The sequence below is a fragment of the Diachasma alloeum genome, unplaced genomic scaffold (genome assembly GCF_001412515.2).
Source record: "Diachasma alloeum isolate Michigan unplaced genomic scaffold, Dall2.0 Dall_scaffold_00379, whole genome shotgun sequence".
Taxonomy (NCBI): Eukaryota; Metazoa; Arthropoda; class Insecta; order Hymenoptera; family Braconidae; genus Diachasma; species Diachasma alloeum.
The window spans coordinates 704,324-722,362 of record NW_021680518.1 but is presented as its reverse complement, the minus strand read 5'-3'; the positions used below and the strand labels follow the sequence as shown (position 1 = coordinate 722,362).

The 18,039-nt window shown below is 36.6% G+C and overlaps 1 protein-coding gene across 1 annotated transcript in view; it reads left to right on the top strand.

Moving 5' to 3' along the window:
* Positions 1–18,039, top strand: part of LOC107041761 — a 55,155-nt gene that overhangs the window by 6,012 nt on the left and 31,104 nt on the right. Inside the window, exons 3-5 of the mRNA XM_029126378.1 lie at positions 8,767–8,955; positions 9,815–10,036; positions 12,591–12,824. Of these exons, the coding sequence (XP_028982211.1) occupies positions 8,767–8,955; positions 9,815–10,036; positions 12,591–12,824 (645 nt within the window). The remainder of the gene's footprint in view (positions 1–8,766; positions 8,956–9,814; positions 10,037–12,590; positions 12,825–18,039) is intronic.

Sequence of the window (18,039 nt, the reverse complement as noted above, 5' to 3'; positions counted from 1 at the left end):
TATTATATATATATATATATATATATATATATATATATATATATATATTATTATTTTTGTCGTTTCCGCGGTTAATCCCGGCTGGGCGGATCGGGATTTTTTTCTCTCTAAATTTTAATTCTATTTGAATTTATTTAATGCCTAAAGGTGGTTAGGCGGCGTGCTGAGTTGAATTTGGAGTGTATTATATATATATATATATATATATATATATATATATATATATATATATATATATAATACATTATACAATGTATTATAATATAGTATAGTATACCATATAATATAATAAAGTATTATCGTTATATTTTAATGTGTACTATCATCATTTATGAAAAATCTAATGATACAATACGCCGAATAGATTGGCTTCAAAAACGTTTCACTTGATTTTTTATTAAAGGTGTAATGCAAGAAATTTTTTTTTTTCGTTTCGTAATTTTCAATTTTTTTATGATGTCGAAGGGATTTCTTTGGTGGAAAATTTTGGGGAATTTTTGAGTCCTCTCTCTCTCTCGAGATTGAAAGAGGTGAAAAGAAGTTTTTGAGAAGTGGACATGAAATTCAGTTCCTCGAACTGTTTTTTACCCAGGCTCTCACGCCTCAATGAGCCGGAGCCTCTCTGTATGAGACGGGCGCTCGTTATTCGATAATCCACGCGCTCGTAATCGTCAGTTTTTTGTATCGTAACTTATTGGATTTTTTCTTAGATTCGGTTATTAATTATTTGGCGATGGGGTAGTGAGACGGAAGGGGGAAAATTAATTGTTATTGTTGAGAGACTTTAACGCATGGTCGCGCGGTGAAACGAAGTACAACTTCACATTCTGAAATTGGTAATTAAACATGAGACATTGTTCGTTGATGGTCTCAAAAATCGCTGAAAAAATGGCGAAAATTCTTTAGGTTCATAGAGAATTCGAGAGAGCTCTTGGATTTTCCAGAAAATTCTCAGGTTTTCTAGAAAATTCAAAGAATTTCTCGGGTTTAAAAAGAATTTTTTTGTCCCCATTGAGCAATTTAATTTCATATTTTGATTGATTAGCTGTGTTGCTCTAGAAAATTGAGTACCAGAAATTTTGAGACTTCCTGCAATAAAAAAACACCTCAATGTTTTCTAGAACACCCGAGAAGTCCAGAAAATTGGAGGATTTTCCTAAGAAAATGAGAAATTCCATGGAAAACAGGGTAAACAGGCCAATTTCTGGACGGGGGTTAGTTTCTGGACTATTTCAATTTGCATTGATAATGAAATGAAAATTGTTACGAGAAGTGTTTGAATAGGGGAACTAGAAAGAATTGAGCTTCATGCAAGTTCCCTATCTCAAAAATCCTGGAATTAAATTTCTCATATTCTGCCCGAGCGAAGTAGGGCCGCAGAGCTAGTCTACACGGAGAGAAAAATTCAATAAGAAGTACCAGAAAAAAACGTAAAAATTACATTTCGAAACGTAATCCACGAGCTAAGTAAAATTCAGTAGTGAACTAGTAAAACGGTTTAAGTCGACTCATCTCCCAGTTGAGTTTTTGAGGAATATTTCGGATTCTAAGAGAGATAGCGAAATTTTCGTAATTACATTTGTTGTAGCTCTCAATCAGCTCTACAAAAAAGGTTATAACGAAAATGTTGCTATCTCTCTTAGATTCCGAGATATTCATTGAAAACTGGTCAATAGTCAAAACTGACTTGTACCGTTTTACCATTTCGCTACTGAATTCAATGAAAAGTGTGAGTCGGAACTGAAATTGTACGACTCGTCACGTAAATTCTACGATTTGTTCCGTAAAAATTAACCACACGTCTGATGACTCACCGCTGTGGGGACTACAAGTCGTTCCGTAATTATTCCTCAACGTTTGAACAATTTTACGGAACGGAACCTAGAAAAAACTCACCAGCTTCATAAAAATTGTTGAACGTTCAAGAATTTTTGATTTTGGAGGCACAATAAGTCGGCAAGTTTCTGTAAGATTTTACTTCTTCGGGAAAAATTACGCGACAATTTCGTACTTTGTTCGGTGATGAACCTGAAAATTCACTGAACGTTTCCGGTGTCTTCTCTTCCATTCCTACAAAAATTGCCGGAAAACGATTCCCCATTGCGGATTACGCCAATTGTTCCGTCATTTTACTGAATATTTCTCTCCGTGTAATTATATTTTTCCTCAATTCCCAACAGTATTAAAAAACCCCCAATTCCGAAACTCCAACGCAACATTAACCGCCCGAATAACCAAAAAACCGCAAAAAACGCCATTCTCAAAGGGGAATATTGATTTCCATTGTTTCCGGGTTTTATTTTCTGCGAATGACCTTGCGCCTAGCAGGAAGAAAGGCCGCGCGCCGGCGACTCTGACTCAAAAATTCGTCTGAGGGAGAGGAAAAAAAAGGAGAGAATAAAACGCAAAAATCCAAAGGAAAAAGCGAGAGTGAATTGGCGCACGGTCCCAAAAGGCCCCTTCCTTCCTCGATACAGCCCCCCCACCCTTTTTTTTTTCAATGGCAGGGGGAAGTATCGGAGGACTAAAGATGCACCGGCTAAACGTCGGCGAGACCAGAGCGCTGACCCGCAAACTGGTTCCTCAATTACACTCTGTATAGGTATAAATACATTTCGGATCTTGTGTTGTTTACTTTCCTCTTATCTCTTATTTCGAAATATGTAGGTGTAAAAGATGAAGGCTCCTGTGTCTGTGCAGACGAAATTAAATTAAATGAAGTTGATGGAACTTCATTATATTCTGGCTGTTATTTGATATTCAGGGGGACATAATGCGAAATTTAAATGAAGTTGAAGACGGGTTTGAAGTGAGAACGTTTGGGGCAGGATGCTGAAGATTGGATGGAAGCCAGAAATGCAGAGGAAACCTGCAAGACGTGTTTAACTCGGTAGTAAGAAGTGAAGATGTTTTGATGATTGTGCGAATGAAAAACAGGAGGGAAAGGGATCAGTAGGATCAAGTGTGAGAAATTTTCTCGATTGTCTGCATTGTTAGAAAATTACTCGTTAAATTTCGAGTAAAAAATCCTTTAATTTTTAACAACGAATAATTTACATGGAATTTCCATTGATCTTGTTATTAATGAATCAGTCAATTTTCTTGAATCTCTCTGTATAAATAAAAAAATAAGGCGAAATATTCGGGGGACGCTTAAATTCAGGGGACGCTGGGTGCCTATACGGGGGTCCCTATATGGGGAGGTGCCTGTATTTATGAGGGATGTCTATATGAGGAGGTGGTCATAAAGGGGATATCTATATTTATGGAGGATTGCTATATTAGGGGGTGCTCATATGGAAGATATTTATGGGTACGGTCACACCGCTGCGGTCACACGGATGGGGTGGAGCGAGCGAAGTGAGCGGGGGGGGGGGGCAAAGCCCCCCCGGGTTGGGGAGCAGAGCGAGCAGGGGGCGAAGCCCCCTGGTATTCAATAAAATTTGATTTCTCAGGTCCATACGACAATGAAAATTACTTTTGATTGTGAAAATTCCGGCACCTTTTCTTCTGAATTTTCAATCTGTTGAAAATTCAATTGAATGTATTGCTTAGTTTTCACGATAGGCTCAATTCAATTCAATTCTTTATTTAACGTTATTGCTTTGCGCTTTGATACATGGGGGTTACAGAGTACATTTAAGTTATAGTTAGATTGCATTTACAATTACAATTTGCTATTGAAAAGATCATAGCGGTCATTTGAATAGGCACTGAGGGACAAATAAAAAATAAAAGAAATAACAATAAGATCGGAAAAGACACAATAAATTATCAAATGTTTTTTCCAATTTTTACGGCTTTGAAAAGGAAAAGAAAAAGTTTTTCCACCTTTTCAGGACTGTCTGTTAGCAAAGTAAAAAATAATGACGATTAATCGGAAAAAATTATGACGGAATTGAGGATTACAGCTGCCGCATTGAACTCTTTCCTCCCTATACCTCAAACAAAACGCCGAAAAATATGTATGATCACTCAAAATCCCCGTATCAAGCATGATCAACTGTCTCAAGAAATTTCGAAACCGACACCAAGAGATTCTGAACGAAAAAAGAAGAATAATCGTTATCTGATACATTGCGGCATCCTTGCACGCACCGATTTTATATGCACGTTGACGACGTAAAGAGAGGCACTTGGGTAAATTGGTAATACGAGACACTTGGTCGGCATGAATCCTCGTTGCAACATTATTGGAGTATGGAAACATGACACTGGAGCTTAAAAAAAGAGTTTATGCATCATACGTCACTCGAGAATATATTTTAGGGGTGAGACAAGTCGCTTCGCTAGTTACTAGTTATCATGAGTCGTCAAAATCATTATCGCACCATTGATTTTATGGAAGAATAATTAATTTCGGTCACCACTCACAGAACAATTTACTTCATTCGCTCATTCATGTGGAAAATAACTACACTGTTAGAAAATTATTCCTGAAATTTCAAGTAAACAAACTTGAAATTTTTCACAATCTCTTATTCACACGAAATCTTTATGCATTTTGTTTTTGAAAAATCAGTTGAATCAGTTACTAGTTATCATGAGTCGTCGAAATCATTATCGCACCATTGATTTTATGGAAGAATAATTAATTTCGGTCACCACTCACAGAACAATTTACTTCATTCGCTCATTCATGTGGAAAATAACTACACTGTTAGAAAATTATTCCTGAAATTTCAAGTAAACAAACTTGAAATTTTTCACAATCACTTATTCACACGAAATCTTTATGCATTTTGTTTTTGAAAAATCAGTTGAATTCTGGAGTATTCAATGGAATTGTAACTTTCAGGTCTACTTGATGGTGAAAATTATTAAATAATTTGAAAATTTAAGCAACAATTTCCCTGAATTTTCAAACCACTGAAAATTCAGTTGGATGTGATGTTCCTTTTCCGCAATGAATTTGAAAGTTCTAGATGTCATTGAAATATCAGTGATAATGTAGAAAAACCCGAACTATTCTCAGTTTTCAACCTGAATGAGAGATTTCATGAATGATTTGATATTAAATTAGATTCAAATTCACAAAATTGAAAATTCAAGTACAAGTATTGCTCAATTTTGAAAAAATTTCTAACAGTGTAAAATAAATACTGGTAGAAAAAAAGGGAAATTTCATGGACAGTTGATTACTAATTTTCAGGACAGCGACACTGAATGCAATTTACGGGGAAAAAATAATGAAATTTCAGGTTTCACTGAAAATTCAGTGAAATTCCAGAATTTTAAGCAGCATAAAGACGAGAATTCCTTAATTTATTTGCATTTTCAATCTAATATGAATATTCAGTGCCAAATTACACTGAATTTTCAGTGAATTTTGAAATTTCTAATTTTTTCCGCATTCAGTGTCACTGTCCGGAAAATTCAAGAATATATTTACCGCAATTTTCTGGCTTTCCACTCATTTTCAGGGAAAAATGGAATTGAAATTGACAGTTCTCTTCGATTTTTCCACGGAATTCTGAATTTTTAATTATAAGATTTCCAGAAATTTCAGTGGAACTTGAACATGATAAAAAGTTCCGGAATTTAGCACGGAAAATTCAAACGAAAATTTTCAACAGTGAGTGACACTGAATGTGATTTAAGGGAAAAAATCATGAAATTTCAGGTTTCACTGAAAATTTAGTAAAATTCCAGAATTGCAAGTAGCATAAAGACGAGAATTCCTCAATTTATTTGAATTTCCAATCTAATATGAATATATAGTACCAAAATTACATTAAATTTTCAGTGAAATCTGAAATTCCATGATTTTTCCTCCTAAATCGCATTCAGTGTCACAGTTCTACTCATTTTCAGGGAAAAATGGAACTCAAATTGACAGTTCTCTTTGATTTTTTCCCGAAATTCTGAATTTTCCATGTCGAAATTCCTTTGAGTTTCAGTGGTATTTAAGTTCGATAAAAATTTCCAAAAAATGTAAGAGAAAATTTCAGACAAAAAATTTTAACAGTAAAAAGGCACTTTCGTCGCACGACTCACGTGCATCCGATTGTCAACTTGAAAATTCCTTAGGACGAGTTGTTTTTCTCTAGTGTTGTTCTACGAATGAAACAATGCGAATGATAGGATCAGCGTAGTCATTCCCACGCGTTAGGTATCCGCATTCTATGGACTTAGGGGTGTGGATGATGAAAAAATAGCCCGGATGGCACAGTTCTGAATGAGTGAATGGAAAGGAGGAAAATGGAATCTCTGAAGTCGTAAATATTTTTGTTGTCGTTGTCGATGAAATAAATAAATCATATTTCTAATAAATCATATTTCTAATTTGCAACATTCCATTATTCTATTTCGCTCGTAACGATTCAAGTGGAAAGTTGCAGCTAATGAACATTTGTCGAATTCTTCTCTCGTTGGAAGAAGAGCATTTACGTTTGATAGTTGTGGCAAGGAATGCCATTTTCATTCTTTTTCAACGTAATGAATAATATTTGGGAATTCACGGGGACTTTATGTACTGTTGAAAATTTTCGTCTGAATATTTCCGTGCCAAATTCCGGAAATTTTTATCGTGTTCAAGTTCCACTGAAATTTCAGGAAATCGTGTCACTGAAAAATCAAATATTTCATCGATTTTTTGTTCAAATGATCTTTTTTTTATTTTAGCATCCAAACCTGCTGGTTTATTCTGCTTTAAAAAAATTACATCATATTTTGCTAAAATTTTGAAAAAGATTTACATCGTATTCAGGTTAATACAGTATCATATAATACATTTTTCGTTTTGAGATCATTTAGTTGAGATTGTTCAAATGATCTGGAAATCAATAATATATACTTGATTTTTCATTTAATTATTCTGTGAAAATTCAGAAAAATCAGGAAAATTCAGGGAAAAATTCAGTAGTGAAGTGGTAAAACGGTTTAAGTCGACTTATCTCCCAGTTGAGTTTTTGAGAAATATTTCCGAATCTAAGGGAGATAGCGAAATTTTGGTAATCACATTCANAGGGAAAAATTCAGTAGTGAAGTGGTAAAACGGTTTAAGTCGACTTATCTCCCAGTTGAGTTTTTGAGAAATATTTCCGAATCTAAGGGAGATAGCGAAATTTTCGTAATCACATTCATTGTAGCACTCAATCAGCTCTACAAAAAAGGTTATAACAAAAATTTTGCTATCTCTCTTAGATTCCGAGATATTCATTGAAAACTGGTCGATGGTCAAAATTCACTTGCACCGTTTTACCACTTTGCTACTGAATTAAAAATTCATGGCATTTTGTTTCTGAATATTCAAGTTCCAACGAAAATTCAATCAAGTTGTGAAATTTCCATCTCATTCCCACCGAAAACTCATGAATTTCCGTGAATTCTACTTAAAATTTGAAATTTCATAACCATTTTTTCCCTAAATTCGCTTCAATTTCAGTCTCATGAGATTTACTACAATATCTTCCATGAAGTTTTTCGTTAATAGTTAACGAATCTCGTTTGGAATAAATGAATCATTCTATCAGTGCACATTGCCCTCCAGAATCACGGAAAAGATACGTAATTTTTATTGAATATTTCTCTCCGTGCAGAATAAGTTACGTCTCGAAAACCAATGATAAAATAGTGATCGGATAAGTCAGTACGTTTCACAGAAATCCCCAGAAATAGTACCTTAGCAGCCCTAGAATTTTTCAGCCGGTGGATTTTGGCGTTCTTTCCATCACCAGCATTAGAATATTTCCACCAACTTCTCTCCGTGCACAACGACTAATTGACGATAAATTCCTAAAAATCAGTGACATGTTCCTGAAAATAAAAAAAATATGTTTCTCCGTGTAACTAATCAACATTTCATACCCCAGAAAATTCCGCATGAGCGTTGATTTCCTCTTTCCCCTTTTTTTCCGACAATAAAAATTCTTTTTCTCCTTTCTTACCCAGGCCTTGTTCCACTTTTCCACGCTAATCACCTATCGAGTTTCTTTTCTAGTCTAGGCGCTAATTAAACGATACTTGCGCAACACACGATCACTCGTTGGAATTTGTCCCACCAGTGGAAATGAGCCAATGCACCAGCTTATCTAGGACTGGAAACCATTGAATCAACTAAAGATGGTAAAATACCAGTGGACATAAAGTCTGAATACGTAGACGAAAATTGCGGTGGTAGAGATACTTTAGCCTCCGGGGAGGAATGCAACGACACGAATGCCAACGGCCTCAAAGATCGCGGGGAGCGCGTGATACGCGCATCATGCATTGCTGGGGCGCTAGGAGAAAAGTCTTTGAGGATATAAAATTTCGTGATAAAAACATTTTTTAATTGTTGCAAAAAAACACATGACGACATTGACATGTCTACAGTGACGTTAATTATTGCAAGAATTTCTGGTTATTATTATTAATTTGTTCGGGGAGAAAGCGACATATGTCTGGACGATGAAAAATTTTAGCGGGCGAGTCTTCGCGGCGAGGGAGAGTGAGCGGGAGAGTTTATGCGATTTTAATTATTAGATGATGATGATTTTGATTATCATCATCGTCATTGTTATGATTTGAGTGAATAAGATATCAGTTTGATGATTCTTTTTTATGAAAAAAAGGGATTTTTATGAGAAAAAAGTGAATCATCAATTAAATATTCAAATTCCGAATTATTTTATGAAGCAATAATTGAGTTCGGAAGATGGACGATTATTTGGCTAATCAAAAATGCTTTTATGAAAAATATATTGTCTATGTTGTGACGAAAGCATTTCCCAATTATGTTTTGTTTCCACCGGAGGATTCAATCTTCTGTTCGATTTGTTACAGGGGGAATTTGCTGGTCTTCGATAAGCAACGGCAAGTGCAAAGAGCTGATGAACCAGGGTGTCACGAGGCAGGAGTGTTGCGCATCAAACGCAGCAGCTGCAACAGCCTATTCCGACGAGGATCTCGATAGCGGGAGTCTGTTCTTCTGGAGGGTGCTTGGGGGTGGTGTTCAGTGTCGACCGTGTCGAGGTATTGTATTGGTTATATCGAAGACACAAAAAAAAATTGTTAAAAAATATTGAAAATTGTAGGACTAGTAGAATTTTCACGAGTTGCTTTTCTTAGAGTGAAATGAGGGCTATAAAAAAGATCATGACAAAAATTTTTCCATCTCCCTTAGATCCACTAAAATCGGTTTACCGTTACGCTACTGAATTTGAAAATAAATCCCTCAAGAGCCCGTATATCAGCAAAAATTAGTTTATTTATCACCTATTTTTTCAATAATAATAAAAGCTGATTTTTGAAAAATTGATGTTTGTCCTTTTTTCCGTTGAACGTCAGTTCAAAAATTCTATGTTTCAAGTCGAAATTTCACCGGAATATTGCAATTTTTCTCAAATATCAGACATCAGCGTAATGATAAATTTCAAATTAAGTTAAATTTTCATCAATCAATTGCTAATATTACTCAACAATTTTTTAATTATTCAATTGATCATCACTTAAATATTCAAATTCCGAATTATTTTATTGAAAAATTGACGATTATTTGGCTAATGAAAAATTCTCCTATGAACTGAAAAAATATTTACTCAATAGTCCCCAATATTCCATATCGTCAATTATATAATTCATAGTCAATTGAAATTTTAATAATTACTTTATTATTCTCCAAATTTCCCTGCAACACATTATAATTTTCACTAGAACGTTTTCATTTTTTACTAAATTTCCAATAAAAATTCCCAAAAGGGCAATAATCTACAAGATTATTAAAATTCCTGAGTCATCAGATTTGTTCCCAGATGTAACGAATCAATACATCAAAAAGGGAGGAATTAATTGTACTGAAGAAATGTTTTTCTGTTACTTTTTTTCAACACAGAGAGCTGCGCAGAGGTACGTTGCGAGGAGGGAAAGAAGTGTGTTGTCAGACGGGGAAGACCGAGGTGCGTTTGTAGTCCAGAGTGCAAATCACCACGTGGTGGAAGTGGACCGGTCTGTGGTACCGACGGCAGGAGCTACCGTAGCCTCTGCAGGCTCAAGAAACACGCATGCAAAAAGGGAAGCCACGAGCTCACTGTTGCCTACAACGGTTACTGTCAAAGTGAGTCGCCAGACGTATCATCAAATAAATACCACAATTCCAATATTTAATGATAAAAGCGTATACCTCCATACCCACACGGAGAGAAATATTCAATAAAAATTACCAGAAAAAAGACGTAAAAATTAGGTTTCGAAACGTAATCTGGGAGCGAAGTAAAATTCAATGAAAGTGTCAATCGTCACGTAAATTCTACGATCTGTTCCGTAAAAATTACTCATGCGTCCGACGCCTCACGGCTAGCCAGAGTCACCATGAGGGGGAGATTTTAACAACACGTTCCGTAATTTTTCCGGAACTTTTCGTAAAAATTCTTAAACATCCAAGAATTTTCATGTTCTGAGGCATAATAAGTCTTGAAGTTTCTGTTAGATTTTACAACTTCCAGAAAAATTACGTGACTTTTTTGTATTTTTTCGGTGACAGACCCGAAAATTTACTGAACGTTTCAGATTTATTCTCTTATATTCCTATAGAAATTCGCTGAAAACGATTCTCGCTTGCGGATTACGTGAAATGTTCCGTAATTTTTCTTGAATATTTCTCTCCGTGCAAGGCTGTTTCTTTATCACACTAAAAATAGTGGCGAAATTGGGAGAATACTGGATGGGTTTATTTGATACTAGTGTATTGTGTTACTAGTGCGTAAAGATCCACTTTTTCGCACGCACGTGTAACACTTCTATTCTTTGCGATAGCGTCTGAGTTCACTGTTCAAAATGCCAGTGGTGGGAGAAGTTGTTATTGTGCACAAGCTCACTTTACGCCCGCCGTGCGGAAAACAAGCGCTTTACGCACACTAAATCGTTACGAAAAGTGCACTTTTCGTCACTGGGCCCGAAAACCGCGATTTAACCGAGCGAAGCGAGGTTAAAATCGCTATATAAAATAAATAGCGATAAATAGCGATTTTAACCTCGCTTCGCTCGGTTAAATCGCGGTTTTCGGGCCTAATGACACAAAATATTGGTCGACAAAGGGCCGTGGGAACTTTTCTACCTCATATAATTGCAGAATTTGCCTTCGACTTGTCCTGTAACCTCACATTCGCCAGAAAAGTTCCTCACGGCCTGCCAATTGCCCGAGCTGAAAATTCCCATCTCACATGTGTCGAACAATATTTTTTGACAGTGATGTTACGTTCAGTGAATGGCCGAAGTGTGCGTTTTTCGTTGCCAAGGAACCGAAAAGGCATTTTTGGGTACGGAGTGAACACAGCAGCAGTGCCAAAAAGGGTTTTCTAACTTGTGGAAGACGTGCAGCACTCGCCGAACGCGAGTGTTACTCTCCCAACGGTCAAAGAACACATTTCCCACGAGTATCGAACCCAATTTTTCATTTCGCTTCGCGTGCGCAAAATTTCACTTTACGCACAAGTAATGAAATCGACTGTTTTGCAGCTAAAAAACATCTTTAAAAAATCGTAAAGCGCTGCTTGTCTCAGAATTTTGTCGACATTCAAATAAAATAAGGAATTCAGCAATGAACAATTAATTAATTGAATAATTTCAATGAAAAAATCATCACGATAGTAAACACCGGAGAATTTTATGCTCCACTGAATCAATAAAAATTCACGAAATGAAAAAGAACGATTAATCGAAGGATAAAAAAATGGAAATGAGTTCACACAGATACTTAGTGAGACGTAAAAATGCAAGTAGCGTGCGTCGAGTCCACGGCTTTTATAATCTAAATCGACACCCTCGGACCGCAATGCTCGGGTAAAAGGATATCAGAAAGTTGGCGTGCGTTCGTTCGTGCGTGCCATTGCCCAGTCGTTTTAAGAGCGGAAAAGGGAAATGAATCGGTTTAGTACGCGTTACTCTGTCTACCCTGCATACCTATCGAATTACTCACTATCGTTAAATTAATTTTCACACCAGTGATTCATATTTCCCGGTTAATTTAGACCACACAACTATTCCTCATATTCAGTGACTCAATATAACCGTAAATTTGATGATGAATAATGAGATTTTTCCCAAATTGAGTATTTTTTCCGTAATTTTTCAATTAAATCTCTGATGTGAAGGGTTGAAAGAAGAGAAATAGACCAGATTCGTCGATAATCATAATCTTTGTTCATCAAATGATAATTTTGGGAGATGGCAAGGTGATAGAAATTGGTGAACATTTTTATGGCGAGTAAATTTATCGTCTTGAAAAAAATTATTTTGAATATTTCATGGCATAGAGAAGTGAAAAATAAGGTCCAAGTCGTATTTCGAATTTTGTAATTGCTCATTTATCTCAGGAACGAGTGATATTTTTTTCGAGCATCGTTTCCAAAAAATTTGTTTTGATATTTTTTTATTTACTACTAAACTAGACGTGAACAACTACTCGTTAAATTTCAACCCTTCGCATTCAAACGACAATTGAAAATCCTAGAATTGAACTATTAACATTAGCCCCTAAAATTGTTTCAATCTTCGAACCACAATAATTCAAAAAATAACCAACAACCAAAAGATAACTCGAAAATGCAATAAAAAAAAATCCTCGAACCCCATATAAACCCCCAAATAATAACGTATAAAGTGTCGAGCAGGTTCGTGCGAGCGTGTACGCTGTGGCCAGGGTCGAAGCTGCCTGTTGGATCAGAATCTGAGTCCTCACTGTGTGAGGTGTGCTCGCAAGTGCCCCCAGGCACCTCACCAGGTCGCGAGCGCACGACCCGTCTGCGGAGCCGACGGAAACACCTACAAGAGCGCCTGCCACCTGCGCCTCGCCGCCTGCCGAGCTGGTCGGGCCATTCCCGTCGCCTATAAGGGCCACTGCAAACGTGAGTCTCTTCTCTTTTTTTCCATTTTCTTTTATTTTCATTTTCGTTGCGTTTTTATTTTCATTTTCTCCAGTTTTTTCCCCTCTCGTCTCACTCTAAAAACTCTTTTCGTCTCTCAAACCTCTTCCTCTCCCCCCCCCCGCCCTCTCTCTCTTCCCTTTTTTCCCCGTTCGCCACCTTTTTTACTCTTGTGTACTCTCTCTTACGCCTGCTCCTTCGGAGCCAACATCACGGCCAATGCCACGACGAAGTCAAGGACCCTCTCCCTGGCAATCCGTGGAGTGTTATTCGGTATTAAGGTGGGACGCATTTTAAAATAGAATTTTTACAAGTCCCAGTACCCACCACCCCTCCCGAGCCAATCACCAAACCTGGTAGACGGATGGACGAAGTAACGGGCTGGGAGGGGAGGAGGAGGAGGGGGAGGGGGTTGGCTGGGAGGGAGGGGGTATTTGGTTTTTTTATCGACTTGTTTTATTTTTGGACGGGGGGGTTTATTTTAAACTCTCGATCAACGGACTGAGGATGTACTTGGAATGAAATTGCAACTGGTGTCACATAAATTATTGATATTATTTTTGTGGGATGAATTTGGGATTGGGGAGGGGGAATTTTCTTCGAGGAGGTAATGGGTAATTCATTGGTTCGGCTGGTTTCTTTATGGTGTTGGGAATGGTTTTGTCCTATTTGTTGCGCGTTCAATTACTTTACGAGTCCTCAAGTTGCTCTAACAAATGACAACATCGGGACCTCGAGTACAACAATAAAGATTGCGGGTGGCTTTGTCTTCGATACAGCTGTGATTATGCGTGGATACGTCCATGGTCTTCCCTTCTTTCTTGAATTTTCTAGAAACTTCTTGCATTCTCTCGAATTTTCCGGAAACTCCTTGAATTCTCTCTAATTTTCTGGAAACTCCTTGAATTCCCTCGAATTTTCTAGAAACTCCTTGCATTCCCTTGAATTTTCTGGAAACTCCTTGAATTCCCTCGAATTTTCTAGAAACTCCTTGCGTTCCCTCGAATTTTCTGGAAACTCCTTGACTTCCCTCGAATTTTCTAGAAACTCCTTGAATTCCCTCGAATTTTCTAGAAACTCCTTGCATTCCCTTGAATTTTCTGGAAACTCCTTGAATTCCCTCGAATTTTCTAGAAACTCCTTGCGTTCCCTCGAATTTTCTGGAAACTCCTTGACTTCCCTCGAATTTTCTAGAAACTCCTTGAATTCCCTCGAATTTCCGAGAAACTCCTTGAATTCCCTTGAATTTTCTGGAAATTCCTTGAATTCCCTCGAATTTTCTAGAAACACCCTGAATTTCCTCGAAATTTTGTGGAAACTACTTGAATTCTCTCGAATTTTCTGGAAACACCTTGAATTCTCTCGAATTTTCTAGAAACTCCTTGAATTCCCTCGAATTTCCGAGAAACTCCTTGAATTCCCTTGAATTTTCTGGAAATTCCTTGAATTCCCTCGAATTTTCTAGAAAAGCCCTGAATTTCCTCGAAATTTTCTGGAAACTCCTTGAATTTTCTCGAATTTTCTAGAAACTCCTTGAGTTCCCTCGAATTTCCTAGAAACTCCTTGAATTCCCTTGAATTTTCTGGAAACTCCTTGAATTCTTTCGAATTTCCTAGAAACTCCTTGAATTCCCTCGAATTTTCTATAAACTCCTTGAATTCCCTCGAATTTTCTAGAAACTCCCTGAATTCCCTCGAATTTTCTAGAAACTCCTTGCATTCCCTCGAATTTTCTGGAAACTCTTTGAATTCCCTCGAATTTTCTAGAAACGCCCTGAATTTCCTCGAAATTTTGTGGAAACTACTTGAATTCTCTCGAATTTTCTAGAAACTCCCTGAATTTCCTCGAAATTATCTCGAAATTCCTTGAATTCTCTCGAATTTTCTAGAAACTCCTGGCGTTCCCGTATATAAGTTTTCACTTATATTTTTTTCTGTACCGGGTCCAGCCCAGAAAACAGTTTTTGCCAGTGCCATCTAAAATTTAACAGGACATCGGCAATTTGTCGGCAAATTGTCGACATATTGTTTGCTGGGATGTTATCATGGCGATCACTACGCCGCCATCGGCAAATAGCAGTCCCAATATGAGTTTTCCTGTTCAATGGGTTGAAACACCCAAAAATCGGGGAAAATTGACTCACCTCACCCTCATTTCCCCCCCACAATTCATCTCCCTCGCAACAACAATCAGCCAGTCATCAAAACCGCCCCATAAATTTCCGCAATCATTACTTCAGAGAGAAGAAAAATCTGCAGTCTCAAGCGCAAATAAAATCCAAATGATTTATGGGAGAAAGCCAAATGACGTGTCCGGTGAAATTTGTATTTTATTTTTATATATCTGCATGCATTCACCATCCCCGCATAAGTGATTCCAAAAATAATATCCCTCCCCTTGCCCTTTCGCGTCTTGACTCGCGCACCACCAACCTGGACGAGGCACACGGTACCATGCCGTGTAAACACATCGTATAAACTGGTATGCCGGAATGCAGGATATGCATTTGGTGTGGCGCTTACGTACCAAAACTCTGTTTACCGTTCCATTTGTCAATATTAATGTCCCCATCTGCCGTGTACATAAAATAGTGTAATAAACATTGGATGAGGAGTCAGATGGGGGAGGGAGGAGAAGAGAGGAGAGAGATGCCTTTTTTTTTTAAAGGTGAATACCACGTCTTACTCACGACGTGTACTCGAATACGAGTCATGTCCTTGTGGCGTCCTTGCCCTGCGGTCAATGACCGCACACCAGGCGCCCACGCAACTTCTGCAGTTGTCTCAGGCGCGTTAAACTTTTTTACGAGACACAAATTTTTGTTAATAAAAAAAGCAACGGGAATTCTTTCACTCGATTTTTTTTCTGGGTTTAATGCATTTGCTCGAGGTTTCGCTTGCATTTCGACACTTTTTTTTATTCATTTGTGAATTTTTATTGGATGTGATATATCCGATTTTTTTAATATATCGATATACATTTACTCATTTGCATATTCGCTAGTGTCGAATATAATGGAAATATCGTGTATATCGTAAATATGAAATATATCCAATATATCTATATATTTATGATATTGAAGTGAAGGGATGAGGAGATTTGGAGAAATAACAAAAATATTCAATTAAATTGTCAAAAAAACGACATTCAGCATTTTTTACTAATTTGTAGATTTTTGTTAGATTCGGTATATGCGATATTTTTTATATATCGACATGCATTTATTGATTTGTACATTCGCTAGTGTCGATTACCATAAAAATATTGAATGTATCAAATGAATCGTAAATATCAAATATATCGGATATATCGAGTGAATCTTAAATATGAAATATCTCAGAATATCGATATATTGATGGTATTGAAGTAAAGGAATGAGAGGATTTGGAGAAATAACAATGTTTGAATAAAGTATCAAAAGAAACAACCTTTCGATATTTTTTATTAATTAGTCGATTTTTATTAGATTTGTTATATCCGATATTTTTGATATATCGATATACATTTATTGATTTGTACATTCGCTAGTGTCGATTACCATAAAAATATTGAATGTATCGAATGAATCGTAAATATCAAATATATCGGATATATCGAGTGAATCTTAAATATAAAATATATCAGAATATCGATGTATTGATGGTATTGAAGTGAAGGAATGAGAGGATTTGGAGAAATAACAATGTTTGAATAAAGTATCAAAAGAAACAACCTTTCGATATTTTTTATTAATTAGTCGATTTTTATTAGATTTGTTATATCCGATATTTTTGATATATCGATATACATTTATTGATTTGTACATTCGCTAGTGTCGATTACCATAAAAATATCGAATGTATCGAATGAATCGTAAATATCAAATATATCGGATATATCGAGTGAATCTTAAATATGAAATATATCAGAATATCGATGTATTGATGGTATTGAAGTGAAGAAATGAGAGGATTTGGAGAAATAACAATGTCTGATTAAAGTATCAAAAGAAACAACGTTTCGATATTTTTTATTAATTTGTCGATTTTTATTAGATTCGGTATATCCGATATTTTTGATATATCGATATACATTTATTGATTTGTACATTCGCTAGTGTCGATTACCATAAAAATATCGAATGTATCGAATGAATCGTAAATATAAAATATATCGGATATATCCAATGAATCTGAAAAATAAAATATATCGGATATTTCGATATATTGATGATATTGAAGTGAAAGAATGAGGAGATTTCGAGATAATAACAACAATGTTCAATTAAATCGTCAAAAGAAGCGACGTTTCGCTGAATTATTCTCGTTTCTTCGGGCTCTTTACGCAATCAATGTCTCTCCATGTTATTTTTAATCATTATAATTTTATTGTTGGAAATCATCACTTGCATGCGCCTTATGTATCACAACACCAGCACTGGAACCCCATTCAACTCGCCAAAACACTCGTCATTTCTCCAAACCCCCTGATTTCTTCACTTCAATTCACGAGCACAGAGACACGATCGAAAGCATCAATTCATCATATCGATCGCGATCTATCGCTTCCATCTAACATATCGAGCCCATTAATGATTAATTTTTTTCGTGGATTAAAACGCTAATTCTGAATCCCTCAAGCTAAAAAGCTTCTGTTGCTCCAAAAATCGTCCATGGAAAATAGAAAAAAAAGTTCATTTCCTCATTCTGAAATTTCGTAAATAAAATTGCATCATGTTAATACGGTTTGTCTCACAATTTTTGAAAACCCATTCAACTCTATCAATTATCTTGAAAATCAGTCCCCCGGCTTACTCGAGAATAACAATCATCTCTCTTCAGCCCACTTAAACGTTTCTTCGAAAAGAATTCAAATCAATGATTTATACAATTTTCCAATATAAACCCCACAATTACCACTCAACCATCACCCAAGGTTGAGCACCATCTTCTTACTCCAAGCGTCTGCCACCCGATTTCCAGACGCCGTGAAGATCTACACATTGCCCAGCTTTTACCTCTCCACCACGCGGTGTCGACGGCATTATAGCCAGGAGGTAAAGGACGAGCCACGGCACACTCACTTCGTCCTCCTTCAGTTTTTTTTCCCCTTCTTATTTCATGTCTTGTCTTTTTTTATTCTCTTTCTCTTCTCCTCTCTCCTGTGTACTGATGCCTTGCTCTGCAAGTGCCCCCTCCCCGCCCCTACTACCCCCCCC